Below are 20,054 nucleotides of genomic sequence, written 5' to 3'. Positions count from 1 at the left end.
GGGGACGCGGGCGCGGAGGCCCCGCCCCTCCCCCTCCCTTCCGCTCCCCTTCCCCCTCGCCCAGGCCAGTCGGGGCCTCGGCCGCTCGGCTCGCAGGGAGTGGTCCCTGGGGGAGAAGTGAGACGGGGGCCTTCAGAAGCCGAGGAGGAGACTCCAGACGAGACTGGGGGGCCTCCATGGGATCGCCTTCCTCAGACTGGGGGGCTCGCTTCCTGGCTGAGTCGTGCACGGAGGGAGGGAGGCCTCCTCCCTGACCCCACCCAACCACAAATAGTTTTGTTTTTCTTGACTCCAGAGAAAAACTGGCGAAGGAATTCCTAAGGCAGAGTCTCACAGAACCTGATTCAGGACAGCTGTTGGCAGCTGTTGAAGCCCTATTGGCCGGGGCTTGCGGGGGGGGGGGGGGGGGGGACGACGACACCAGACAGCAGAAACCCAGCTCCTTCCACTTCAGAAGGCTTATTAGCCAACCCCCCCCACTCCCGCCGCCACCCCCCATCTCCCCCCGCCCCCCAACTTGATACTTAGTAACACGAAGGCATCCCTTGGATGGAGGGGAGTTCTGCAAAGGAAGACAGGTCCTTGCGCTGACCAAACGGGAAAGGACCTAGGGGACATTCTGCCAAAGGTTCTCCCTCTTGAACTGACTATATATAGGTTCACTTGCTCCTCATAAACTCAATTCTCTCTCCCACTCCCAGTGGAACAGAGGAGGGGAAGGACAGTTGGTCTTCAAGGTATGTTCTTTGAGTTTCTAACTAAGAAAGGGAACTGAAAATAGGCCTGGAAAGGGCAGGAGCCTGTCTGTCCACACACACACACACACACACAGACACACACACCAGACCAGGCCCAGCAGAGGCCCCCTGGGACAGGGACCAGACCTCCGAAGGGAGGCAGGTCCTTCAGATTTGAGAACAACTGCCCAAGGAGAAACAAACCTAGCATTTAGACCAGGGCTTTGGAGGGGGTCTCTCAGTGGTATAGCTCTATCCTCCGCAAACACTGAGGAGAACAGAAAATGTTGGCAGTACCCACACCAGGAAAAAACCACGGAAGATAGATTATGTAGTGAGCTACAGGCCTCTTCCCAGAAATCGCATCCAAGTTAGTAATCATTGTGGCTGTTTGGTTTTTTAGGAGGAAGGGTTAATAGAGAGGTAGATAAGCTGCCATCTGTCACAAGTGATTTTTTTCAGGCAGGAGCAAAGGTTAATTGGAGGTGATAGTTCCTGTTGGCCAGACTTCTTTCTTCGCACCCCTCCACCCACAGAAAAGCTACTGGGGCAACCCAACTAGCTTAAGAGCTGCACCATCGGGGCAGCCCCAGTGGCGCAGCGGTTTGGTGCCACCTGCAGCCCAGGGTGTGATCCTGGAGACCTGGGATAGAGTCCTGCATTGGACTCCCTGCATGGAGCCTGCTTCTGCCTCAATCTCTCTCTGTGTTGTGTCTCTCATGAATAAATAAATAAAATATTTTTTGAAAATCTAAAAAAAAAAAAAAGAGCTGCACCATCTTGGGATGCCTGGGTGGCTCAGTGGTTGGGCGCCTGCCTTTGGCCCAGTATGTGATCCTGGAAACCCAGGATCAAGTCCCGCATCAGGTTCCCTGCATGGAACCTGCTTCTTCCTCTGCCTGTGTCTCTGCCTCTCTCTATCTCTCTCTGTGTGTATCTCATGAATAAATAAATAAAATCTTAAAAAAAAAGTGTAAAATACACGTTGGATTTTGAACGTATAGTTTAAAAAAAGTAAAATATCTTATTCATCTTTATATTGATGATGTTGAATATTTTGGATATATCATATAAACACGTTGAGTAATATTTGGGATATATCAGTTAAATAAAATCTATCAGTAAAAGTAATTTCACTTCTTTTTTATTGTGGCTACTAGAAATTTAAATTATATCTATGGCTTGCCTTATATTAAACACTGCTGGTCTGGACTGGCAAATCTATACACACACACACATGCATAAATATGTAAAATTTCTCCACCTTCCCATCCCTGTGCATAAAATAAGTAATGTCCTTCTTCTGCTAGTCTGTGGTCTTACACTTTGAGAATCAACCAAGCCTTTCTTGACTGAGCACTTCCCATGACACAAATACCACAATGTGTAAATAAGAGAGGCTACTTCTAACTTACTTTTGTTTTCTTACAGCACCTCAGTCCTCACTATTCCACATGGTGTTGGCCTGTCTTACCCGCTATCTGAGGTAGAAGCCACTTAAGGAAAAGAAGACCATAGAGTAGATTCTTTATGTAGTCTCATGGTTTCTGCTGCATGTGGCTTCACTATGCTTTCAGTTGATGAGGCCAGCAAGTGTTTGGGTACTAGCCACTCTGCCCACATAAACCACCACTACATTTTGCCTTTCTGAAAAAGATCCCAATTATTCATTTTCTAAGAATCTAAATTAGGAGTAGAGCTCTGCCTTCATAAAGTCAATCTTTTTATGTAGGGCAGCTTAGCATTGAGTGCAGAAGAGTAAGAAAGAAGGTGAGCTTGGGGATGGCAGAAAGAGAAAGGACCTTGGGAGAACTAGGGCTTGGAATCCTCATTTCCTCCTGGAGAGCATCCCCCAGAATGGGCCTCTGAGTTGTCAGGTTCCCCTAACCCCACCTCGGAGGAGTTACAGCACAGGACAGAGATGTGCCCCCAGTCCCCAGCAAGGATGGCCTGCCACAAGCTCCCACTCTTCCCTTAGCCCTGCCTCTCCTTTCAGATGGAAGCCTCCATCTGGGGACCACAAAGTAAGCAAAGGGTTGGAAGCATGTTGCTGCCTGCAGCTGTCTCCCCACCCCACCCCCATTGCTGATTGGGAGGAAGAACGAGGAGACTTCATTATAATTCATTTTTGTAAATGTTTAATATTTCAATTAATGTGATTAGCCTCAAGCCTGAATGAGCAGCAGGGCAGCAGATCTGCTGACAAGACACAGAGTAACAAGATCAACAGGGCTGTGGGGTCTTCCTGGACTCCATCCTCAGAGGGTGCGATCTGTTTAGCATCTCCATAAATACTAAGATCAGATTAGGAGGGAAGAAAAGGAGCAGTGAGGGTGGAGTAGGGAGTAGAAAGTTACTTTCCAGATGTGTTTGCACTCCTGGTCCCTTGGCACTGCCATCACATGTTCTGACCACCCAGTACTGGGTCCTCTACCATCTCCCACCCCACCCCCATCTTAGTGGCCCAACTGGGGGGACCTGGGCATCCATATCTGAAGTGTAATTGTATTTACACACACACACACTCAAACCCAGACTAAGGAAGGATGGAAGGTGGTTCAACAGAGAAACAAGCAATTGAAAGGCCATCTCTCACACAGGGCTCAAATGAAGACACAAGAGGAAGAAAGCCAGGCTTAACAACTCCTCCCATTCCCACAGGGAGCATTTGGTGTGGGGGTTAAAGTCAGGACTCAGGAACCAGCCTGCCAGGGACCCCAGTCTCACAGGACCCCAGCCTCATGGAGACCTCTTTCTAGCTGTGTGGCATTAGGCAAGCCATTTTATCTCTTGGTGCCCTGGTTCCCTTGTCTTTATTTGGAGGTAATGGTAGAACCTACATCATAGGGTGGTGCTGAGGGTTAAACAAATTAGTAAATATAAACCACTTGGAACAATGTGCCTGGGACACCCTAAGTGTCATCTAAGGGCTATTACTATTACTTTTCTTCCTGAAGAGAAGCTTGCCTGCTGTGATAGCTGAGGAATGGCGGCTGCTGGGATCCAGTTGGGATGCATTTCAGAGACACCAGTGGAGGGATCCCTGGGTGGCGCAGCGGTTTGGCGCCTGCCTTTGGCCCAGGGCGCGATCCTGGAGACCCGGGATCGAATCCCACATCGGGCTCCCGGTGCATGGAGCCTGCTTCTCCCTCTGCCTGTGTCTCTGCCTCTCTCTCTCTCTCTGTGACTATCATAAATAAATAAAAATAAAAAAATAAACTGTAATTAATTTAAAAATAAATAAATAAATAAATAAAATTATAAAAAAAAGAGAGACACCAGTGGCACTGTGGAGACATCAGCCCCACTCTGGGGTGAAGAAGGAATCACGAGAGACAGGGCATCCCACAAGGACTGTCCTGTTCAGGAAAGTTGATGGCAGCAGGTACTCCCTGCCTGGAAGGGTACTGTGAGTGGGTCCAGTGCCTGGAGGAATTAAGCTCCCTTGGGATTATGGGGGAAACAGATTTTCCAGAAAAGGAATAGTTGTTTAGGATAATAATGGCCCCCAAATGTGCTCCCCCCACCGCTTTTGGCTACCTGACTCACTTTGAGAGTCCCACTCAAGGAACCTAACTGGGGGGGGGGAGAGAAATTGGGTTTCCTCTGCCCTAAACAGGAGCTTGCCAACTGTGGTTCCTTCCCCTAAAGGAATCAGGAATCTGCTCTTATCAAAGGTTCTTTGCATCAACTGTTTACTCAAGAAATAATTGTTGAGCAGCTACGTATGAGCAAGACACTGCGCTAGACCCCAAACAGTGAAATGTTGAATTAACCAGTGCCCTGGGCTTCAAGGAGCTTAGAAGTGCGAGCTCTGGAAGTCGTCACCGCCACCGCCTCCCTGCCCACGCACTTAAACACACAAACCACCCAGAGGGAGAGAAGGGGGCGTTGGCAAATGCCAGCAAGACATAGATTTACTTGGATCCTTTTCTGGAAAATACACAGTTCTCTTTCTGTGCTCATTTCACCCGCTCTCTCCTTCCCCGCCCCCCTCTCCACCTCTCCTCTCCGGGTCCTCTTCTGCCCTTTCCCCCAGGCTCTGAGACCTGATTCCCGCCCCATCTACATCTCCCTCCTCTCCCCACCCCCAACCTGCCCAACCGTTTCTATGCTATTTTCTTGTCCCTGGATTCTTTCCCTGGCTCCCCACACTCAGTCTCCCCAGATGCCGGCTCCCCTCTCCTCCCCCTGCTCCCCTCTCCTGGGTCTTCGCTTCCAGCACCGGGGACAGCTCCAGCCCCCGGAACAATGGACCCCACCTTAGGGCTCCTCTATAAATTCTCCATCTTAGTGTTTTGCCCAACTCGTGATTGGGGAGTAAGATGGGGGAAGGGTTATTATCAACAGGACCAGCTGCTCTTCTGGGGGCGGGGGCGGGGGCGGGGGCGGGAAAGGAGTCGGAGAGGAAGGAGATAGAGGGCGTGGCTCTCGTCTGGATTGTGCGTCCCTCTCCAGGGTAGAGAATTTGTATTCCACCCCTGAGACTGACATCACTGATGTCAGGGGAAAGGAGGTGGGAGTGGGGAGGGGGGTGTGGAGGGGGGAGGTTTTTGTTGAGGAGAGCGCGGCCGGAGAGCAGAGCTCCGGGACCCAGGTGACCGGGAAAGCAGGCAGCCCCAGCAGCGGGAGCAGCCAGCAGCAGCACAGGCCCGGGGACCAGGGTGGGGTGGGAGGGGGGCTGAGGGGAGGACCCGAAGGGGGGCGGCAGGGCGAAAGGGAACCCCAGAGCCCTGCCGCCATCAGAGAACAAGCATCTGGCATCAGGGATCTTCGGACCCAGCAGAAGGATCGGCCACAGGGGAGGTGTCTTCCCGGGAAAGCCGACGAGAGCTCCACCTGCCCCACATCAGGAGTGCCCCCCCCCACGCTGCTGGCCACCCCCAGCCCCCTTCTCCATCACCCTCCTCAGGCCCTTTGCCCGACTCCAGCTGTTCACCCCAGCTCCCAGCGTCCCTGATACCCCTCTCACCCCCCAGATCTTGAGCACACTGACCCCCATCCTGGGATATTTGCCAGATCTCGGGGAGGAAGATCATTTGTTTGGGCTATGCCCCCTGGTGGCATGACAGTGTCTGCCTAGACCCCTGACCCCTAGCCCTCAACTCCTGGGCCTCCTTTGTGTGAAGCGCTGCCCCTCTGCTCAGCACTGTGGTTGGGGCCAAAGGGAAAGCCAGCCCCGGCTGGGCTCCGGCCCCCGCCACTTGCCTCCTCGCTGGGCAGCTCCCCCAGGCCTTTGGGCCCCTCCTCCTGGGCCGCCCCAATGAAGGAGCCGGATGCCATCAAGCTGTTTGTGGGGCAGATCCCGAGGCATCTGGAGGAAAAGGACCTGAAGCCCATCTTCGAACAGTTTGGTCGGATCTTCGAGCTGACTGTCATCAAGGACAAGTACACCGGGCTGCACAAGGGTGAGGGGTCAGGCCAGGCTGCGGAGGCAGCAGGGCTGGGAGAGGAGACTGGGAGGAAGGGAAGCCAGCTTGCAGGGCTGGAGCGGCTGGGAAAGGCTGATGTGGATGGGAAGAGTTCAGGGATAAGGAGTGGATGGAGGAGCCATAAGAGAGCAGCAGGGTGAGCAAGCGGGGCCTCTGATGCAGGCCTCAGGGGGGGTCTCCTGGGGGATACAGAGATGTGAGATCCCAGGGATGAGGGGGTGATGTTGTGGGTGAACTCAAAGGAGGATGGGGGACCAAGAGAGATCTGGCTTGGGAGATAAGGAGCCAGGCAGGTGTGTGTGTGTGTGTGTGTGTGTGTGTGCATGTGCGGGCACGCACATGTGTGTGTGCACACACGCCTGAGATTATTAGTAGCCTTAGATACTATTGGGGTGGGGGTCAACCTGGCAAGAATGGACATGGACTTTGCAGGGAAGCTCCAGGGTGTGGATCTGGAAGTGTGGGGCAGGAAGTTCAGAAAGCCAGCCAGAGGCACTCCTTGGGCCTGTCCAGGGCTGTGTGCTCCTGCTAAGCCAGGTCAGGCCCTGGTCAGGACTTGGAGAGCTGGGGGGAGGGGCTGGGGGGCACTGCCTCTCCCTCCACTGGCCTGGGAACATGCAGGGAACTGCTCTTCCCTTTCCTTCCCCTCTCTCCCGTGCTTCACCCTGTACCTGCCTCCTGAGGAGTTGGAGAGAGATGAAGAAATAGGGAAAATGGGAGAGGAGAGGGGTGACAGGGAGCAAGATGGAGGGAGGTGGAGGCAAAGGCGAGACGGAAGAGGCCAGCTAAGGAGGAAAGAAGTCACAGGGCACACATGCTTGTCTGGCAACCACAGGCCCCTTCTGCCCCCACACGAAGCCCCCTCTCCCAATGCCACCACCACACAAACCTCCCAGCTCTGGGTCTCTGCCCTGAGCTCAGCAACCCAGAGACTCCCTCTCAGACACCTCCCAACTCCAGCAGGCAGAAGGTGGCAAGAAGAGACAATCCGTCCTCAGTCTCATGGTGGAGGGAACCTTCTAGAGAGGGGACACTGGGGACTCATCCCAACCCCATCTCCTCTGCCCCTGCTCCTCCTCAGGATGTGCCTTCCTGACATACTGTGCCCGCGATTCAGCCCTGAAGGCCCAGAGTGCCCTGCACGAACAGAAGACGCTTCCAGGGGTGAGTCCTATACTTATAGGGCAAGAGGGTTGAGAAGGGCCCTGGAAGGGGTCAGGGGCTCACCACCTTCCTGAGACATGGAGCTTGTTTCCTACCTCCTCTCATCACCAGGAAGCCCCCTCTCCTTCTAACATTCCTCTTTCTTGCTGGAGATCCATTCATGTCTTTTACCTGGAGAGAAGAAAGACAGTGGTTAGCAGAACAAATGTGACCTTTGTAAGGAGCAGATGCAGCCCCTTCCCCACTTCCCAACCTGCTCAACACTTAGGGAACGGAGCTGGTTGGGAGGCGTGGGGACAGACTCTGAACACCAAGTGTGTGGCAAAGTAAGCAGGAGGCACCCAAGCACTCTTGAAGGTGGGATGTCTGGTTGTGACGGGGGGCGGGGGGGCTGGTGCCTGCTGGACTAGCATCTCTGTGCTGGCTGCTGGGCTCTGATGGACTCACCTGGTGCCTCCCAGGGAGAGCTTTGGGCATCAGGGTGGAGCAGGGCCTGGGCCGGCCTGGGCTGGAGGTGCGAGCAAGGGCATGGGTGGACATCATTGCGGAGGATCAGGCCTGACCCGCAAAGGTGTCCAAGGTGGCAGAGGTGCCCTCTGACATGGCCTCTCTCCTGTAGAGTCTAAGCTCTGTTGCTTTTCTTCTGGGACAGCCTTGCTGATTGCCCCAGGCCTGGGCTGACAGAGAGAGAGAATCTCGAGATGCCTCCAGCCATGCAGCCAGGGGGGGAAGGCTGTCCTGTTCTATTCCACTGTCTACCTGCTTCTGTTGTCTCCTGCCCCTGAGGCCCAGGAAGTAGTCCTGAGAGCTAACCCCATCCGTCCCTTCAGCAAACATTTCCTGAGCCCAGCCTGGGTGCTGGAGACACATGTGTCACAACCTCTACCCCTTCCCCTGTGTGGGAAATGAGAAAAAGGGCTGATTCTCCATTCTTTCCTGGGAGGGAAATAGACCAAACAGATGGGCAACAAGGGTGGGGGCATCCAGGAAAATCGAGACCATTTCAGCTGTTCCCAACTTCAAGCCTTTGGTAGGTCTGTGACACCCACCCTGTGGCCCTCAACCCTCTCAGCTCATCCTGTCCTAGCCATGGCAGGGTAGCTGAAGGGTCCTTGCCTGCGGAACCGAGGACCCTCGGTGTGTGTGAGTAGGCTCAGGATCTGGGGAGCCTGCGTGTGCGCGTGCGTGTGCACGTGGCCCGGGTGTGTGGGTGTGGGCACACGCAACCCTGGGAAGCCTGGTTTCGATCACGTCACATCTCAACTTTCCTTGCTTTCCTGTTCTCTGTGGAAACCCTGACAAATCGGTAGTTTTCATCTCCATGGCCTCATCCCGGCTTTTCCTGGTCTTGCTAGCAGGGGTGCCACCTTGGCCTCCCCCCAGCAGTACCCGTGCTTGGGCAGGGCTCTGGTTGTGGTCGGCAGCGGCAGGCCTGGCGATGTGGAAAGGCTCTGCCTCCCGTTCCTGAAAAAAAAAAAAAAAAAAAAAAAAAAAAAAAAAAATATATATATATATATATATATATATATATATATATATATAGGCCCAGGGAGAAGGATGCCTGGTTAATGATCAGCCAGTGAGCTCCCAGGTGACACCGAGGCCTGGGGGCAGGATCCAGAGTGGTCTGACAGGGCCTCCAGCAGGGGATGGAGCTCCTCTCCTCCAGGAGCCTAGGGGAGCAGACCGGCCGTCTTGGGGAGCAGATGTCAGCGCCCACTCTCCCTGACCCTGTGTATGCCCCAGGTCTTTTCTCTGCCACCTGCCCTCCTGGCAGCGTTATTTCCTTAATTGTTCAGTGTGTGTGTGTGTTGGGAAGTTCTTCCTGCTGTCTAATCTCCAAACCCTCCTAATATAGTATAGTCCTTTTTTTTTTTTTTAGATTTTAAGTCATCTCTACACCCAACATGGGGCTCAAACTCATGACCCCAAGCTCAAGAATCACCCACCCCACTGACTGCGCCAAGCAGCTGCCCTAATACAGGCTTTTTTTTTTAGTGGAGGCATTTAGCCCTCTCTCCTTTCTCCCCGTCTCTGTCACCAGTGCCACCATATCAGGATGATGCTTCCACAGCAGAAAGGAAGAATGGAGGCTGGGCCTGTGGCTGTCAAGCCCCATTTCCTTTTCTCCCTGGAGCATTCCCAGGAGGGGCTGTGCCACAGGCCCCTGGATTCTTCCTGTCCCAAGGGTGTGGCCTCCTTGAGGTGGTGGTGGGAGGGACCTCTGCCCAGCCTGCCCGATGTGCTCTTCTTGGGCCAAAATCCCACTCTGGGGAATGGGCTGCATCAGCTTACTGTTGGTCAGTGAATTCTGACCCCGTGGAAAGGACTCTGTGTGTGTCTGGGACACTGGGCGGAAGGAAGCCTGAAGCCAGGGAGGCAGAGCAGCAGACCTGTGACCTCAGGAGAGTTAGATTTTTTTGGAAATGTGAGCTCTTCCTTACAGGAAGAGCAGTGGGGTCTTTGCTATTGGTGAGAAGGATGAGGGCCTTATGAATGACCAGGCTGGTGGCGGGGAGCGGTCTCAGTGATACGTGGAATATAAATAGCCTCTTCTTTGGGAGGCCCTGGGGAGGGCTTATCACCTGGCTGGTGGTGGCTAGGGAGCAGAGGTGCCCGACTCCATGTTGCCAGGTAAACAGGGCCCAGCTGGACTCAGGGGAGGGGGCAGGTGTGCGGAGCTGAGCTAACAAAGACCCAGCTCCCCACAGGAAGTGCCAGGCCAAGGAGGAGAGCCTGGGCCTGGGTCACTAGGGGCCACTGAGGGAGGCTGGCTGTGAGGGAGTGAGGGGAGCCTTCTGTCACTGTGGTCTGCACTGCGGCCTATGCGCTTGTGTGTGTCTTTGTGCAAATTCCCATCAGCTGTGGATATTTATTGAGGTGCTATTTTTGTGCCTGGGAGCCCGCCATGCAGCAAGGGAATGGCATTGTTTCTCTTTGGACCTCAGGGTCCCCACCCGGACTAGAATAGCAAATACCTAGGGGCATCTGGGGAAGGGTTTAGGGTCAAGTAAGGAATTCCCTGAGGCTGTGGACAGACCCTAATTCAGTCTACCTCTGCTGTAGGGGTTATGGCTGGTGCTGAGTGCCCAGGGGCACTTCCTGATTGCTTTAGGGAGAATACAGAGAGGAGGAGGGTTCAAGACTGAGGGCCCTGGGCTTCACACACACACACACACACACACACACACACACACACACACACAGGCTCCTGAGAAGATTGAACCTCCATGGGATAATCCCAGATTGCTGGAGGATAAAGCTGGGGGCGGATTGGTTGGAGGATTTGGGTGACTCTTCCCCACCTCCCCCAGCCAGCTGCTCTCAGATCCCTAAGTGGGGGTGGGGCAGGACAGGAGTGTCCGCGGAGGTGGGGTTTAGGTTGGATCCAGGGCTGGGAATACCTCACCACAGAGTCCAGTCAGTCACACTGACTGGAATGGCCCATACCAGAGAAAAGGGTTGGTGTGAGAAGGGGCAGGGGGCATTTCTCTGTGTGAAGCGGACACACAAGACCCACAGCTGGAACTCTAGAACTGAAGGAAACCTGACTCGCCACCTCCTGATTTGCCCCATGGTTGTTGTTGGTTTTTTGTTTTTGTTTTTTTTTTTAGATTTTATTTATTTATTCATGAGAGACAGAGAGGCAGAGGGAGAAAGAAGCAGGCTACATGCAGGGAGCCCGATGTGGGACTCGATCCTAGGACTCCAGGATCATGCCCTGAGCCGAAGGCAGGCGCTAAATCGCTGAGCCACCAAGGGATCCCACCCCCACGGTTTTACAGATGAGAAAATTGAGGCCCCAGGAGAGAAGTGACTTGGCCAAGGTCACCTAGCTAGGGAGTGGCAGAGCCAGTTCTTGAAGCAGGGTCTCCTGACCTGCAACCCAGTGCTTTTCCTGAGGATGCCTGTAGCCCCCCATCAGAATGTAGATAAGTGGTTGCTTTTGTTTAATATCTATTTTTGGTCACTGGAGCTCAGACTGCCCCACCGTCAAATGAAAGGGTGGGGTGACCATGTGCGGCCCCCATGGTCCTAGTCCTCAAAAGCCAAGTATTTTCAGACGTGAAATGCTGAGTCGTTCCCCTCCCTCCAGTTCCGAAGATGTCCCCTGCCCTAGTTAAGGAAATCAACCTGCTGGATCATTGCTGAGCCCTCTCACCAGACAAGAACGGAGAGTGGAACTGGGGGGTGTCTGCATTTCCACTGGAGACTGAACAAAGGGAGATGCTGCAGGAGCAAAGAGAAGGGAGAGCTCTGGAGAACTTGAGGGTACAGGGAGAATGTCAAAGGAGCATGGGACAGCAGCTCCTCCTTCAGAGCCCTCTCAGCTGCCAGACTCCAAGGATTTGATCTGGAGCAGGAAGGCAGGGAGGGGACAGTGTGGCCCTGCAGAACCTGCGCAACACGAATCAGGAAGCTTGTCCTGAGCCCCTCCCCCACTTCCCAGTCCTACCGAATCCACCCCCAGCATACCCTGTTCCCACCACCCCCCCACTCCTTCTCCTGGTGTGTGGAGCAACAGAAGTGATGACGTCACCACGGTCGCCAGGGCGACGGGAGGGATAAATCAGGCTGAGTGGGCGGTTGCCATGGCGCGCATTCTCCCGTTGCCACGGAGACTGGGCATCTGCTCCCTTTGTGCTGCCCGAGTGCCTTCCCCCTGGGGTCACGGGGTATAGGGGGGCAGATAGAGAAGCAGACACACCTCTGGGGGTCAGAAGGAAGTCGGGGCATCTGTGTGTGCCCCTGGGTTGAGAGTCTTCTTTGGGGCTCCTTCATGGAGTGGCCTCTGCTGCCCCTACTTTGTAAAATTGAGGCAGTTCTTGCTGAATAGCCCCTCAGTTGGGCTCTGCCTCAGGACCCATGTCCTATAGGAAGTTCCGTTCTCCCCCTAAAGAGAACATCACTTACCCCTGGCCAAGTCACCTGGGGCCTCACAGCCTGCAGCTGGCCCCAGGAGCATCCTCCCTACATCCTCACCTTCCAATGCCTCTAATCCCCTCAGGTCCTAATCCTAAACAAGATGAAACCCCGATCCCTTCCTTCCCATCAGCAATTTAGGGCCTGGGGTTCACTCTCTCTAGCCCCTCTGCAGCTCCGGGCCTAGGGAGGGCTCTTCGGGGGGGTTTCAGGGGAGATCCCCAGCAGTGCCTTCTCTTCTTTCCTTTTAGATGAACAGGCCGATCCAGGTCAAGCCAGCCGACAGCGAGAGCCGAGGAGGTAGGTTCTGTACCTTTGGACTTTGAACCCAGGCCCAGGGCTGGAGCAGTGAGGGGCAGCCTCTCTTGAAAAAGAAAATCTGAGAGTTCCAAAGGGTTCCCAGTCAAGGTGGGGATTGAAGTCAGTGTGGTCAGAGGGGATGTCATCCAGCCCATTGCAGGGAAGCTGGAGTGAAGTGCAAGTCCCTCAGAACTGGGCTGAGGACTCTGTAACTGTACCCCATTTCCCCCAACATCACAGATTTTACACACTGGAAGCATGAGTACCGGGGGAGGGGAATGCCTGGAGCTCCAGGGAGTTGCTGAGGGTAAAGGGCAGGATTTCAGCCTGTCCCAGGGGGAATGGAGTTGGGAAAGCAGCCAGGGGACCCTGAATGTCCCCCTCATCCTGTGCCCTGCCCCCCAGAAGACCGGAAGCTCTTTGTGGGGATGCTAGGGAAGCAGCAGACAGATGAGGACGTCAGGAAGATGTTCGAGCCTTTTGGGACCATAGACGAGTGCACTGTGCTCCGGGGGCCAGATGGCACCAGCAAAGGTACCTGGCTGCTGCCCCTTCCTCAACAGGCCTTCTGGCCCTCCTGCCCCTTCTCCACTGGCTTATGGGCAACAGGACGTGGGGGCCCTTGACGGGGAGCACTCACCCTTTCCTTCTTGCTCTTGGATGCTCTAGGTTGCGCCTTTGTGAAGTTCCAGACCCATGCTGAGGCCCAGGCGGCCATCAACACCCTTCACAGCAGCCGGACCCTGCCGGTGAGCCCCACTCACATCCATGTTTTAGATGCCCGCTCCCCACCTCTGACCCCTACCTCACCCATCCCCTCCAGCCCACATACCCTGCACTCCTCTCTGGCCACTCCATTTCCTGTCTCTTCTCTCATCTTCCCACCCCACCCTCCCTGGCTGGGCATCTGAACACTTATGCTCTCTGCACATTAGCAGACTGCACTGTGGAAGGGCTTTCCCGCAGAATAAATTTCTCCTACAGAGCTAGCTGACTCTGAAGCTCCCTCAGCAGATGCCCAGCAAGCATTTAGCAGGAACTTGGGCAAAGGGATGCAACACTGAATAGAGAGCTGCGTTCTAGACTCTAGGATTCTTTTTTTTTTTTAGACTCTAGGATTCTACAACAATCCCTGTGCTTCGGTTTGGTTTTTATTTAGTGCAGGGTGGTATTGCAATTTAAGGCTTCTCCTCTGAGCACACTGTGAGGTTTGGGGTGTGGGGATAGAAGTCACGGTACAGGTCTAGGGCAGCTCCCTGGCAGACCAGCCTGAGATGAAACGTTTGCTGTGTCTTGATCCTCTTTGGAAGTAACTTCCAGCTCAGAATCCTCACAGAGAAACCAGGGATGCCCTCTGGATTCCAGTAGGCCTTTCCCTTTTCAAGCACACGCCTTCAAGCTTCTCAACTTTTTCTAGTCTCTCACACATCCTAGCACAGGAGGAGGTTGGGATTAAAATCCTCCCGGTGACAGAGGTGCAATGTGGCTGTCTTCCCGAAGAAGCTGGGCCAGGAGGGGTAGAACTGAGGCCAGGCCCTGAGGGCTGTTGGGAGGAGAGATCCTGATCCTGTCACTCTGATCACATGCATGGCCCATGCCCAGGGTGCCTCATCCAGCCTGGTGGTGAAGTTTGCTGACACGGAGAAGGAGCGAGGTCTCCGCCGAATGCAGCAGGTGGCTACCCAGCTGGGCATGTTCAGCCCCATCGCACTGCAGTTTGGAGCCTACAGCGCCTACACCCAGGCCGTGAGCACTGACCCCTGGGGTGCTGGGCCTGGCCCATCCCCGTTTCCTCCTGGCATCCAGGACCAGTCCCCACTTTCCCAAGGCCAACACCCAGAGTTGGGAGGGGAACCAGATTGGGTGTCGGATACCTGGCCCCACCCTCCTCTCCTCCCCTTCCCCCAGTTGATGCAGCAGCAGGCGGCCCTGGTAGCGGCTCACAGTGCCTACCTCAGCCCCATGGCCACCATGGCTGCCGTGCAGATGCAGCACATGGCTGCCATCAATGCCAATGGCCTCATCGCCACTCCCATCACCCCATCCTCAGGTAAGGCCCAGGCAAGGCAGGCTGGGTTGGGTGTGAACAGGACAGGTGAGATGAACTACCACATGGTGTGTGTGTGTGTGTGTGTGTGTGTGTGTGTGTGTGTGTGTGTGGGCACATTGCTCAGGGAAGCCACAGGGTCTGGAAGGGACTCGGGTGAGGGTGGCCTGCTTCCTCCCTTCTGCCCTCAGACTTGCTGACTGGTCCTCTGCATTTGTGTGTGTGTGTGTGTGTGTGTGTGTGTGCATGTCTGCCTGCTTCTTTGCTCTGTCTTTGTCGCCTTCTCCTCCCTAGGAACCAGCACCCCTCCTGCCATCGCTGCCACGCCCGTGTCTGCAATCCCTGCTGCCCTGGGCGTCAACGGCTACAGCCCCGTGCCTACCCAGCCCACCGGGCAGCCTGCCCCTGATGCTCTGTATCCCAACGGGGTTCACCCCTACCCAGGTGGGGGTCTCTGCCTGCCCCCCCTCATCCAGCAACTATCCCAGCCTCCGCTCCCATTGCCGGTGGGCAGCCGTGACACAGCCTCCCTCTCCAGGCCTCGGGGTCATCAGGTCTTTCTCCTGCCCTGCCATCCTAGGGCAGGGATGCTCCTGCCCACCATCAGCCAGGGAAGCTGAGGCTGAGTGAAGTCCGCAGTTGCATAGCCAATCACACACTCCACGCTCTGCCTTCTCCTCCCTGTGGCTCTGTGCATTTGCATGCTCTTCTGTCACCCCCGGGCCCTGGGAGGCAGTACCCCCCCTCTCCGCCTGGCCTTTGCTCTGCATCCTGCCCCCCCTCACAGTCAGTGCTGCTCTCCCCAGCCCAGAGCCCCGCGGCCCCCGTGGACCCCCTGCAGCAGGCCTACGCAGGGATGCAGCACTACACAGGTGAGGAGCCCAAGCCCTGATGGGAGGGACTGTGTGGGACAGGCTGGCTTTCCAGGCTCCCTGCCAGCTGCCCCTGGCACCAGCTACCCCCTGGGGCTTCCTTCCTGGTCCTATGGGGCCTACTCTTAGGGGCCATGTGCCCAGAGTCCAAGCGGCTCCTTCTGTGGCACCTCTCTGCCCATCCCCCTTGCTGGCCTTGGCTGGATGTTGTGGGACTGGTCAGGGGTTCCTGGGGGCCAGGTTAGGAATCTCGAGACCCGAGATTAGTTCTCTAATTCTCTGTTCTCTGTTCTCCCACCCCAGCAGCCTACCCAGCAGCCTACAGCTTGGTGGCACCCGCGTTCCCGCAGCCTCCTGCCCTGGTCGCCCAGCAACCCCCTCCTCCTCCCCAGCAGCAGCAGCAGCAGCAGCAGCAGCAGCAACGGGAAGGTGTGACCTGAGCGCTCCTCCCAGAGTGCTCCTCCTGGCCGGGAGCCCCCAGGGATAGGAGTGCCCTTGTCATGGGCTGTGGGCTCCCTGTCGCTCACTCCACACCTGGAAAGAAAGCGAGTGGGCATGAGGTGTCTGGTGCCCCAGCCTGCATGCCATGGGCTGGGTTTGGAGGGTTCTCCCGGCCCGTTCCCTGTGGGGCCCAGGCCCCAGGAGTGTTGCCCAATCACTGAGCTCTTCCTCTGTCTCTGCTGCCACCCAGGCCCTGATGGCTGCAACATCTTCATCTACCACCTGCCCCAGGAGTTCACAGACTCAGAGATCCTCCAGATGTTTGTCCCCTTCGGCCACGTCATCTCAGCCAAAGTCTTTGTTGACCGGGCCACCAATCAGAGCAAGTGTTTTGGTAAGAACATGATCCAAAAGATAAACTATGGCACATTTTTGCCAAACTCCAAATGTGGACAAGATCCGAGACATCTGAAGGTGTTTTTGGTCACAGTGGGCCCAAACTTTGAAATCCAGATGATCAAGAGTGGGAAAGAACCTTTCTTACCCCTCTTGGCATCACATACTGCTGCTGCCCAGGCCCAGCTTCTCCCAAAATTGCAGCCTCAGTCTTCTCTATGAGCACTGGTCAAATTCATGCTCCATGAGGCCTGGGAGAAGCTCAGGAATGAGAGGTCTGGCTTCCGAGAGGAAGGTCTAGGGAGCATAGTATTTTGCTTTGTCTTGAAAGGTTGCTTCAGGGGAGAGAAGCCTTGGTCCTCCCTGTGTGGGAAGTCGTGAAGGGCCACAAGGGGTGTTTTCAAAAGGCAGGTTCACAGTTCTCTGGGCTGAGAAGGGCTCCTCAAAGAGTGCCCGAAAGAATGTCCCAGTGCATGTGAGTGGCTGCACTCAACCTACCCATCAGCAGCTACCCATCAAATGCCTGCTGTGTGCCAGCCATTCAAGATCCTGAGAGGAAGTCGGGCAGTGCCGGGGAACCAAAAAGCAGGTTCTGGCCCTAAGCACAGGCGAGTCAGGTGGGGTTGGGCTGGGCCTTATGCCCCTTTCATCTCAGGCTTTGTGAGTTTCGACAATCCGGCCAGTGCCCAGGCTGCCATCCAGGCCATGAACGGTTTCCAGATTGGCATGAAGCGCCTCAAAGTCCAGCTAAAGCGGCCTAAGGATGCCAACCGGCCCTACTGAGGGCCCCCCAGGTGGGTCCTGTTCCCGTCTTGTGACCTCTTCATCTCCCTCACACTGAAGCCAGGGCTCTCACTTGGACTGTCCCTTACCCCACGTCCCCCCAGCATCAGGGATGCCCACCCCACCCCTGACTCTGGGCACTTGAAGGGATCTGGTATAGCTCCTTCTGCTCTTTCAGTCACCCACGTCAGTCTCTCTCTCACACACACATGTACATGTTTCAGTCACCCGAGTCAGTCTCTCTCTCACACACACGTGTGCACACTCACACACACACACAGTGACCCCAGAGAGAGCCGAGTCTGTCTATATCTGTGTCCACTCCCCAGGTCTTCTTCAGTATCTGGTCTTGTTTGTCTGGTCAGTGTCCATGTGTTTGTGTGTCTCTCTCTTTCTGGTTTTCCTTTGGGTTGGAGTGGAATTACGGGAGTAGAGTTGGGGAAGTAAGGAGGCTGGTTTCTAGAATCATAGCTCCTGGACTGTCTATCCTCCTGAGAGGTGGGGACATCGGGCCCTCAGTGTCCTGGACTCCGGGGAGCATAGCCCGTGGACTCTTCTGTGTGTAGACCCACGGGACAGTGGAGAGTGCACAGGATAGACTGGGGAAGTCCAAGCTTCAGGCCTCCTGGGAGCAGCTTCCAGTTAGGTGGAGAAGGCCAAAATGCTAGACGGCCTGCATTTCACTAACTGGGTCCCCTCTACCCATTACCCACACGACCCTGGCCTCATGGCCACAGAGCTGTGAGCTTTGGTGACTTTTGTGTTTGTTTGATCTCCTTTGGACCAAACCCCTGAAAAAACACAACCCAAGAACAATACCCACATTTTGTTTCTCCCCCTTTCCCCCCAATCCTGGCTGCTTAATCCCCCCCACCCTGGGGGCCCCCCTGCCCAGGGCCCGTGTCTATTGTCGGCCGAAGCCCCCACCCCGGACCCCCGCTCCGGGCCCCTGTAAGTCGCATGGAACGAGCGTGTTGTCTTTGCAGCCGATTGTTCGTTACTTGGGGAGGGGGCCGCGGAGGGAAGCGCCCCTCAGCCCAGGGTCAGGGCCGGGGGCAGCTCGCGGGATGTGCTTGGTCAACAGTGGTTGGTGACTGTGCTCTGTGTTCTGTGCGTTTCTCTCTTGCTTTCTTTGTTCCTTTCCGAAAAGGAATGAGAGCACGGTCTAGGGGCTGGGGATTCCGGCCCTCAAGTCTGCGGCCCCAAGCCCAGCCCCAGGTCCCAGCCTGGCTGCCCTGCTCTTCCTCCAGGTGTCCGTCTGTCTGCTGCCCCTTCTTTCTCTTTGCTCTCTCTGCCTGCCTGCCTGTTGTCTCACTCCTTTGCTTCGTCCCCTCCAGTCCCTGTCACCGTACCTTCCAGCTCTTCTCCTTCTCCTGGGCTGTGTGAATATCTCCTCTGGATATCCTTGGGTTTCTCATATGGTGGGCCGCTCCCTCCCGTCCCCGCCAGCCACCACTGCCCCCGTCCAGCAGCTGAGGCCTTTCTGCCCCCGCCCTGCCTTCTCTGGGCGGTCCCCTTCCCTCCTGGGCTGCGTCCACCAGCCCAGCCACTCTTCCCCACCGGGGACTGTGGCCACAGCGTCACCCGTGTCTCCTTCCTTCACAGGTCTGGAGACACCAGAGGAAGGGGCACCAAACCCCTCGCCCCACGTGGTCCCAGCCCTTTCTGCACACCTGCTCGGGCCTCGATGGGGCTCTGGGGCAAAAGCTGCTTCACAGCCCTGGGGGAACAGGACCGTGGCCCACTCCTACCACCCCGCCCTCCTGAAGGGCCTGTTTGCTCCCAGGTGCCCTTTTGGCCTTTGTGAGGGAGCGTGGGACAGGCCCGAAGGCTCCGGGGTATCTGCCTTCTGCTGGGGCTCCTGCGGTGACCTCCTGTGCCCAGCTTTCACACTCACCTCCCCACCAGCGGGCTTGTGGCTCTGGAAGGGTAGAGGGGCCTCCCACAAACTCCCCACCTCACCCTCGCCCTAGCCTCTTCCCCATACTAGGGGTTTCTCAGAAGCTGGTTCTCAAACTCCCTACCACCCTCAGTTAGAGGTAGGATATCCCTGAACCCTGGGCTCCCAGCCCTAAAACTCACTGCCTCCCCCATGGGCCCCCTCTAAGGAGGGTGTGGGGGAGCCCTGAGGGCTGCCTTGCCACCAGTCAGCCACAGAGACCCTCCTCCTTTCATATGAGGAAAAGACCTCCCCAAACCCTTAAAAATGTTTACAGTCTCTGCTGGTCCCCTCCGTGTAAATACCACTACCACCCGTGCGTTATCCAGCCCGGCCCGGCCCGGACGCTGCCATCTCTCTTTCTGGGAGTTTAGACAATGTTTCCCTTGGATTTTTTCTCTTGATTTCTCCCTTTGCTTTGGGGGTAATTGGGTATTTGGGAGGATGGGTGTGGGGAGGGTTACAAGGGTTTATTACCTGATCATTTTCTTTAGGAAGAGGTTTTAGGGGACATAAATGGGTGGGGGGGTGGGAGTGGTAAGGGGAGACTGGGGAGTCTGTTTCAGACACTTCTCTATGCTTAACTTATTTATTTATTGCATTTTACTTTTAAAGAGTTGGTCTTTTCTGTCTAAATAAAGAAAAAAGTTTAAAAGCATCAAATGAGAGTCTTGGAGAGTTGAGGGTAGGGACTTTTGCGTGCTGGGGAGGGGAAAGATTTGGGAGAGAGACCTTAACCATGGCTCATGATGGCACTCCTTCACCCTTCCTTGGGGTTTAGTACCACATGCTCTGCAACACCAGGCACAGGGAAGGAAACAGGGCAGCAGGCCTCTCCCATATCTAGCCCTGCCCCTCTGAAGGCTTGGGACTGGACTCTCTTGTTCCTGATCTCCAGGTCTCCCTTGTTCATGGGGGTGAGCTGCCCCTGCACCTACCAGTGGGGATACAGGGAGCTAAGTTTTTGCTCTGTGATTCTGTTACAGGCTGTCAGTGTGCATTTCCTCATTTAACCTTGCC

The 20,054-nt window shown here is 55.5% G+C and overlaps 1 protein-coding gene across 4 annotated transcripts; it reads left to right on the top strand.

Annotated features, from left to right (window-relative positions):
- Nucleotides 1-5,293: 5,293 nt before the first annotated feature.
- On the top strand, nucleotides 5,294-19,535 carry CELF3 (CUGBP Elav-like family member 3). 4 transcript variants are annotated; one of them, XM_055312707.1, is made up of 14 exons: nucleotides 5,294-5,334; nucleotides 6,040-6,145; nucleotides 7,251-7,333; nucleotides 12,508-12,556; nucleotides 12,962-13,090; nucleotides 13,226-13,305; nucleotides 14,159-14,302; nucleotides 14,465-14,606; nucleotides 14,898-15,047; nucleotides 15,410-15,475; nucleotides 15,779-15,904; nucleotides 16,167-16,310; nucleotides 16,968-17,106; nucleotides 18,701-19,535. In XM_055312707.1, exons 4-13 carry the CDS (start codon nucleotides 12,508-12,510, stop codon nucleotides 17,093-17,095), a joined length of 1,158 nt encoding a protein of 385 aa, XP_055168682.1. In that variant the 5' UTR covers nucleotides 5,294-5,334; nucleotides 6,040-6,145; nucleotides 7,251-7,333; the 3' UTR covers nucleotides 17,096-17,106; nucleotides 18,701-19,535. The 4 variants fall into 4 exon arrangements, with proteins under 4 accessions (XP_055168682.1, XP_055168679.1, XP_055168678.1 ...); XM_055312704.1 differs by lacking the exon at nucleotides 5,294-5,334 and having other exon boundaries at nucleotides 5,668-6,145; nucleotides 12,965-13,090; XM_055312703.1 differs by lacking the exon at nucleotides 5,294-5,334 and having other exon boundaries at nucleotides 5,668-6,145.
- Nucleotides 19,536-20,054: the final 519 nt, after the last annotated feature.

This window comes from Nyctereutes procyonoides, unplaced genomic scaffold (assembly GCF_905146905.1).
Source record: "Nyctereutes procyonoides isolate TBG_1078 unplaced genomic scaffold, NYPRO_anot_genome, whole genome shotgun sequence".
Lineage (NCBI taxonomy): Eukaryota > Metazoa > Chordata > Mammalia > Carnivora > Canidae > Nyctereutes > Nyctereutes procyonoides.
The sequence above is the reverse complement of the archived record's forward strand: the minus strand, read 5'-3'. Positions and strand labels throughout refer to the sequence as shown.

Bases quoted from the DNA above. Each gene is read 5' to 3' on its own strand.
- CELF3 (XM_055312703.1), top strand. From the start codon at position 6,001: ATGAAGGAGCCGGATGCCATCAAGCTGTTTGTGGGGCAGATCCCGAGG. The intron at 15,048-15,409 runs GTGGGGGTCTCT...TGCTCTCCCCAG, and splicing joins CGGGGTTCACCCCTACCCAG to CCCAGAGCCCCGCGGCCCCC. The intron at 15,476-15,778 runs GTGAGGAGCCCA...CTCCCACCCCAG, and splicing joins AGGGATGCAGCACTACACAG to CAGCCTACCCAGCAGCCTAC.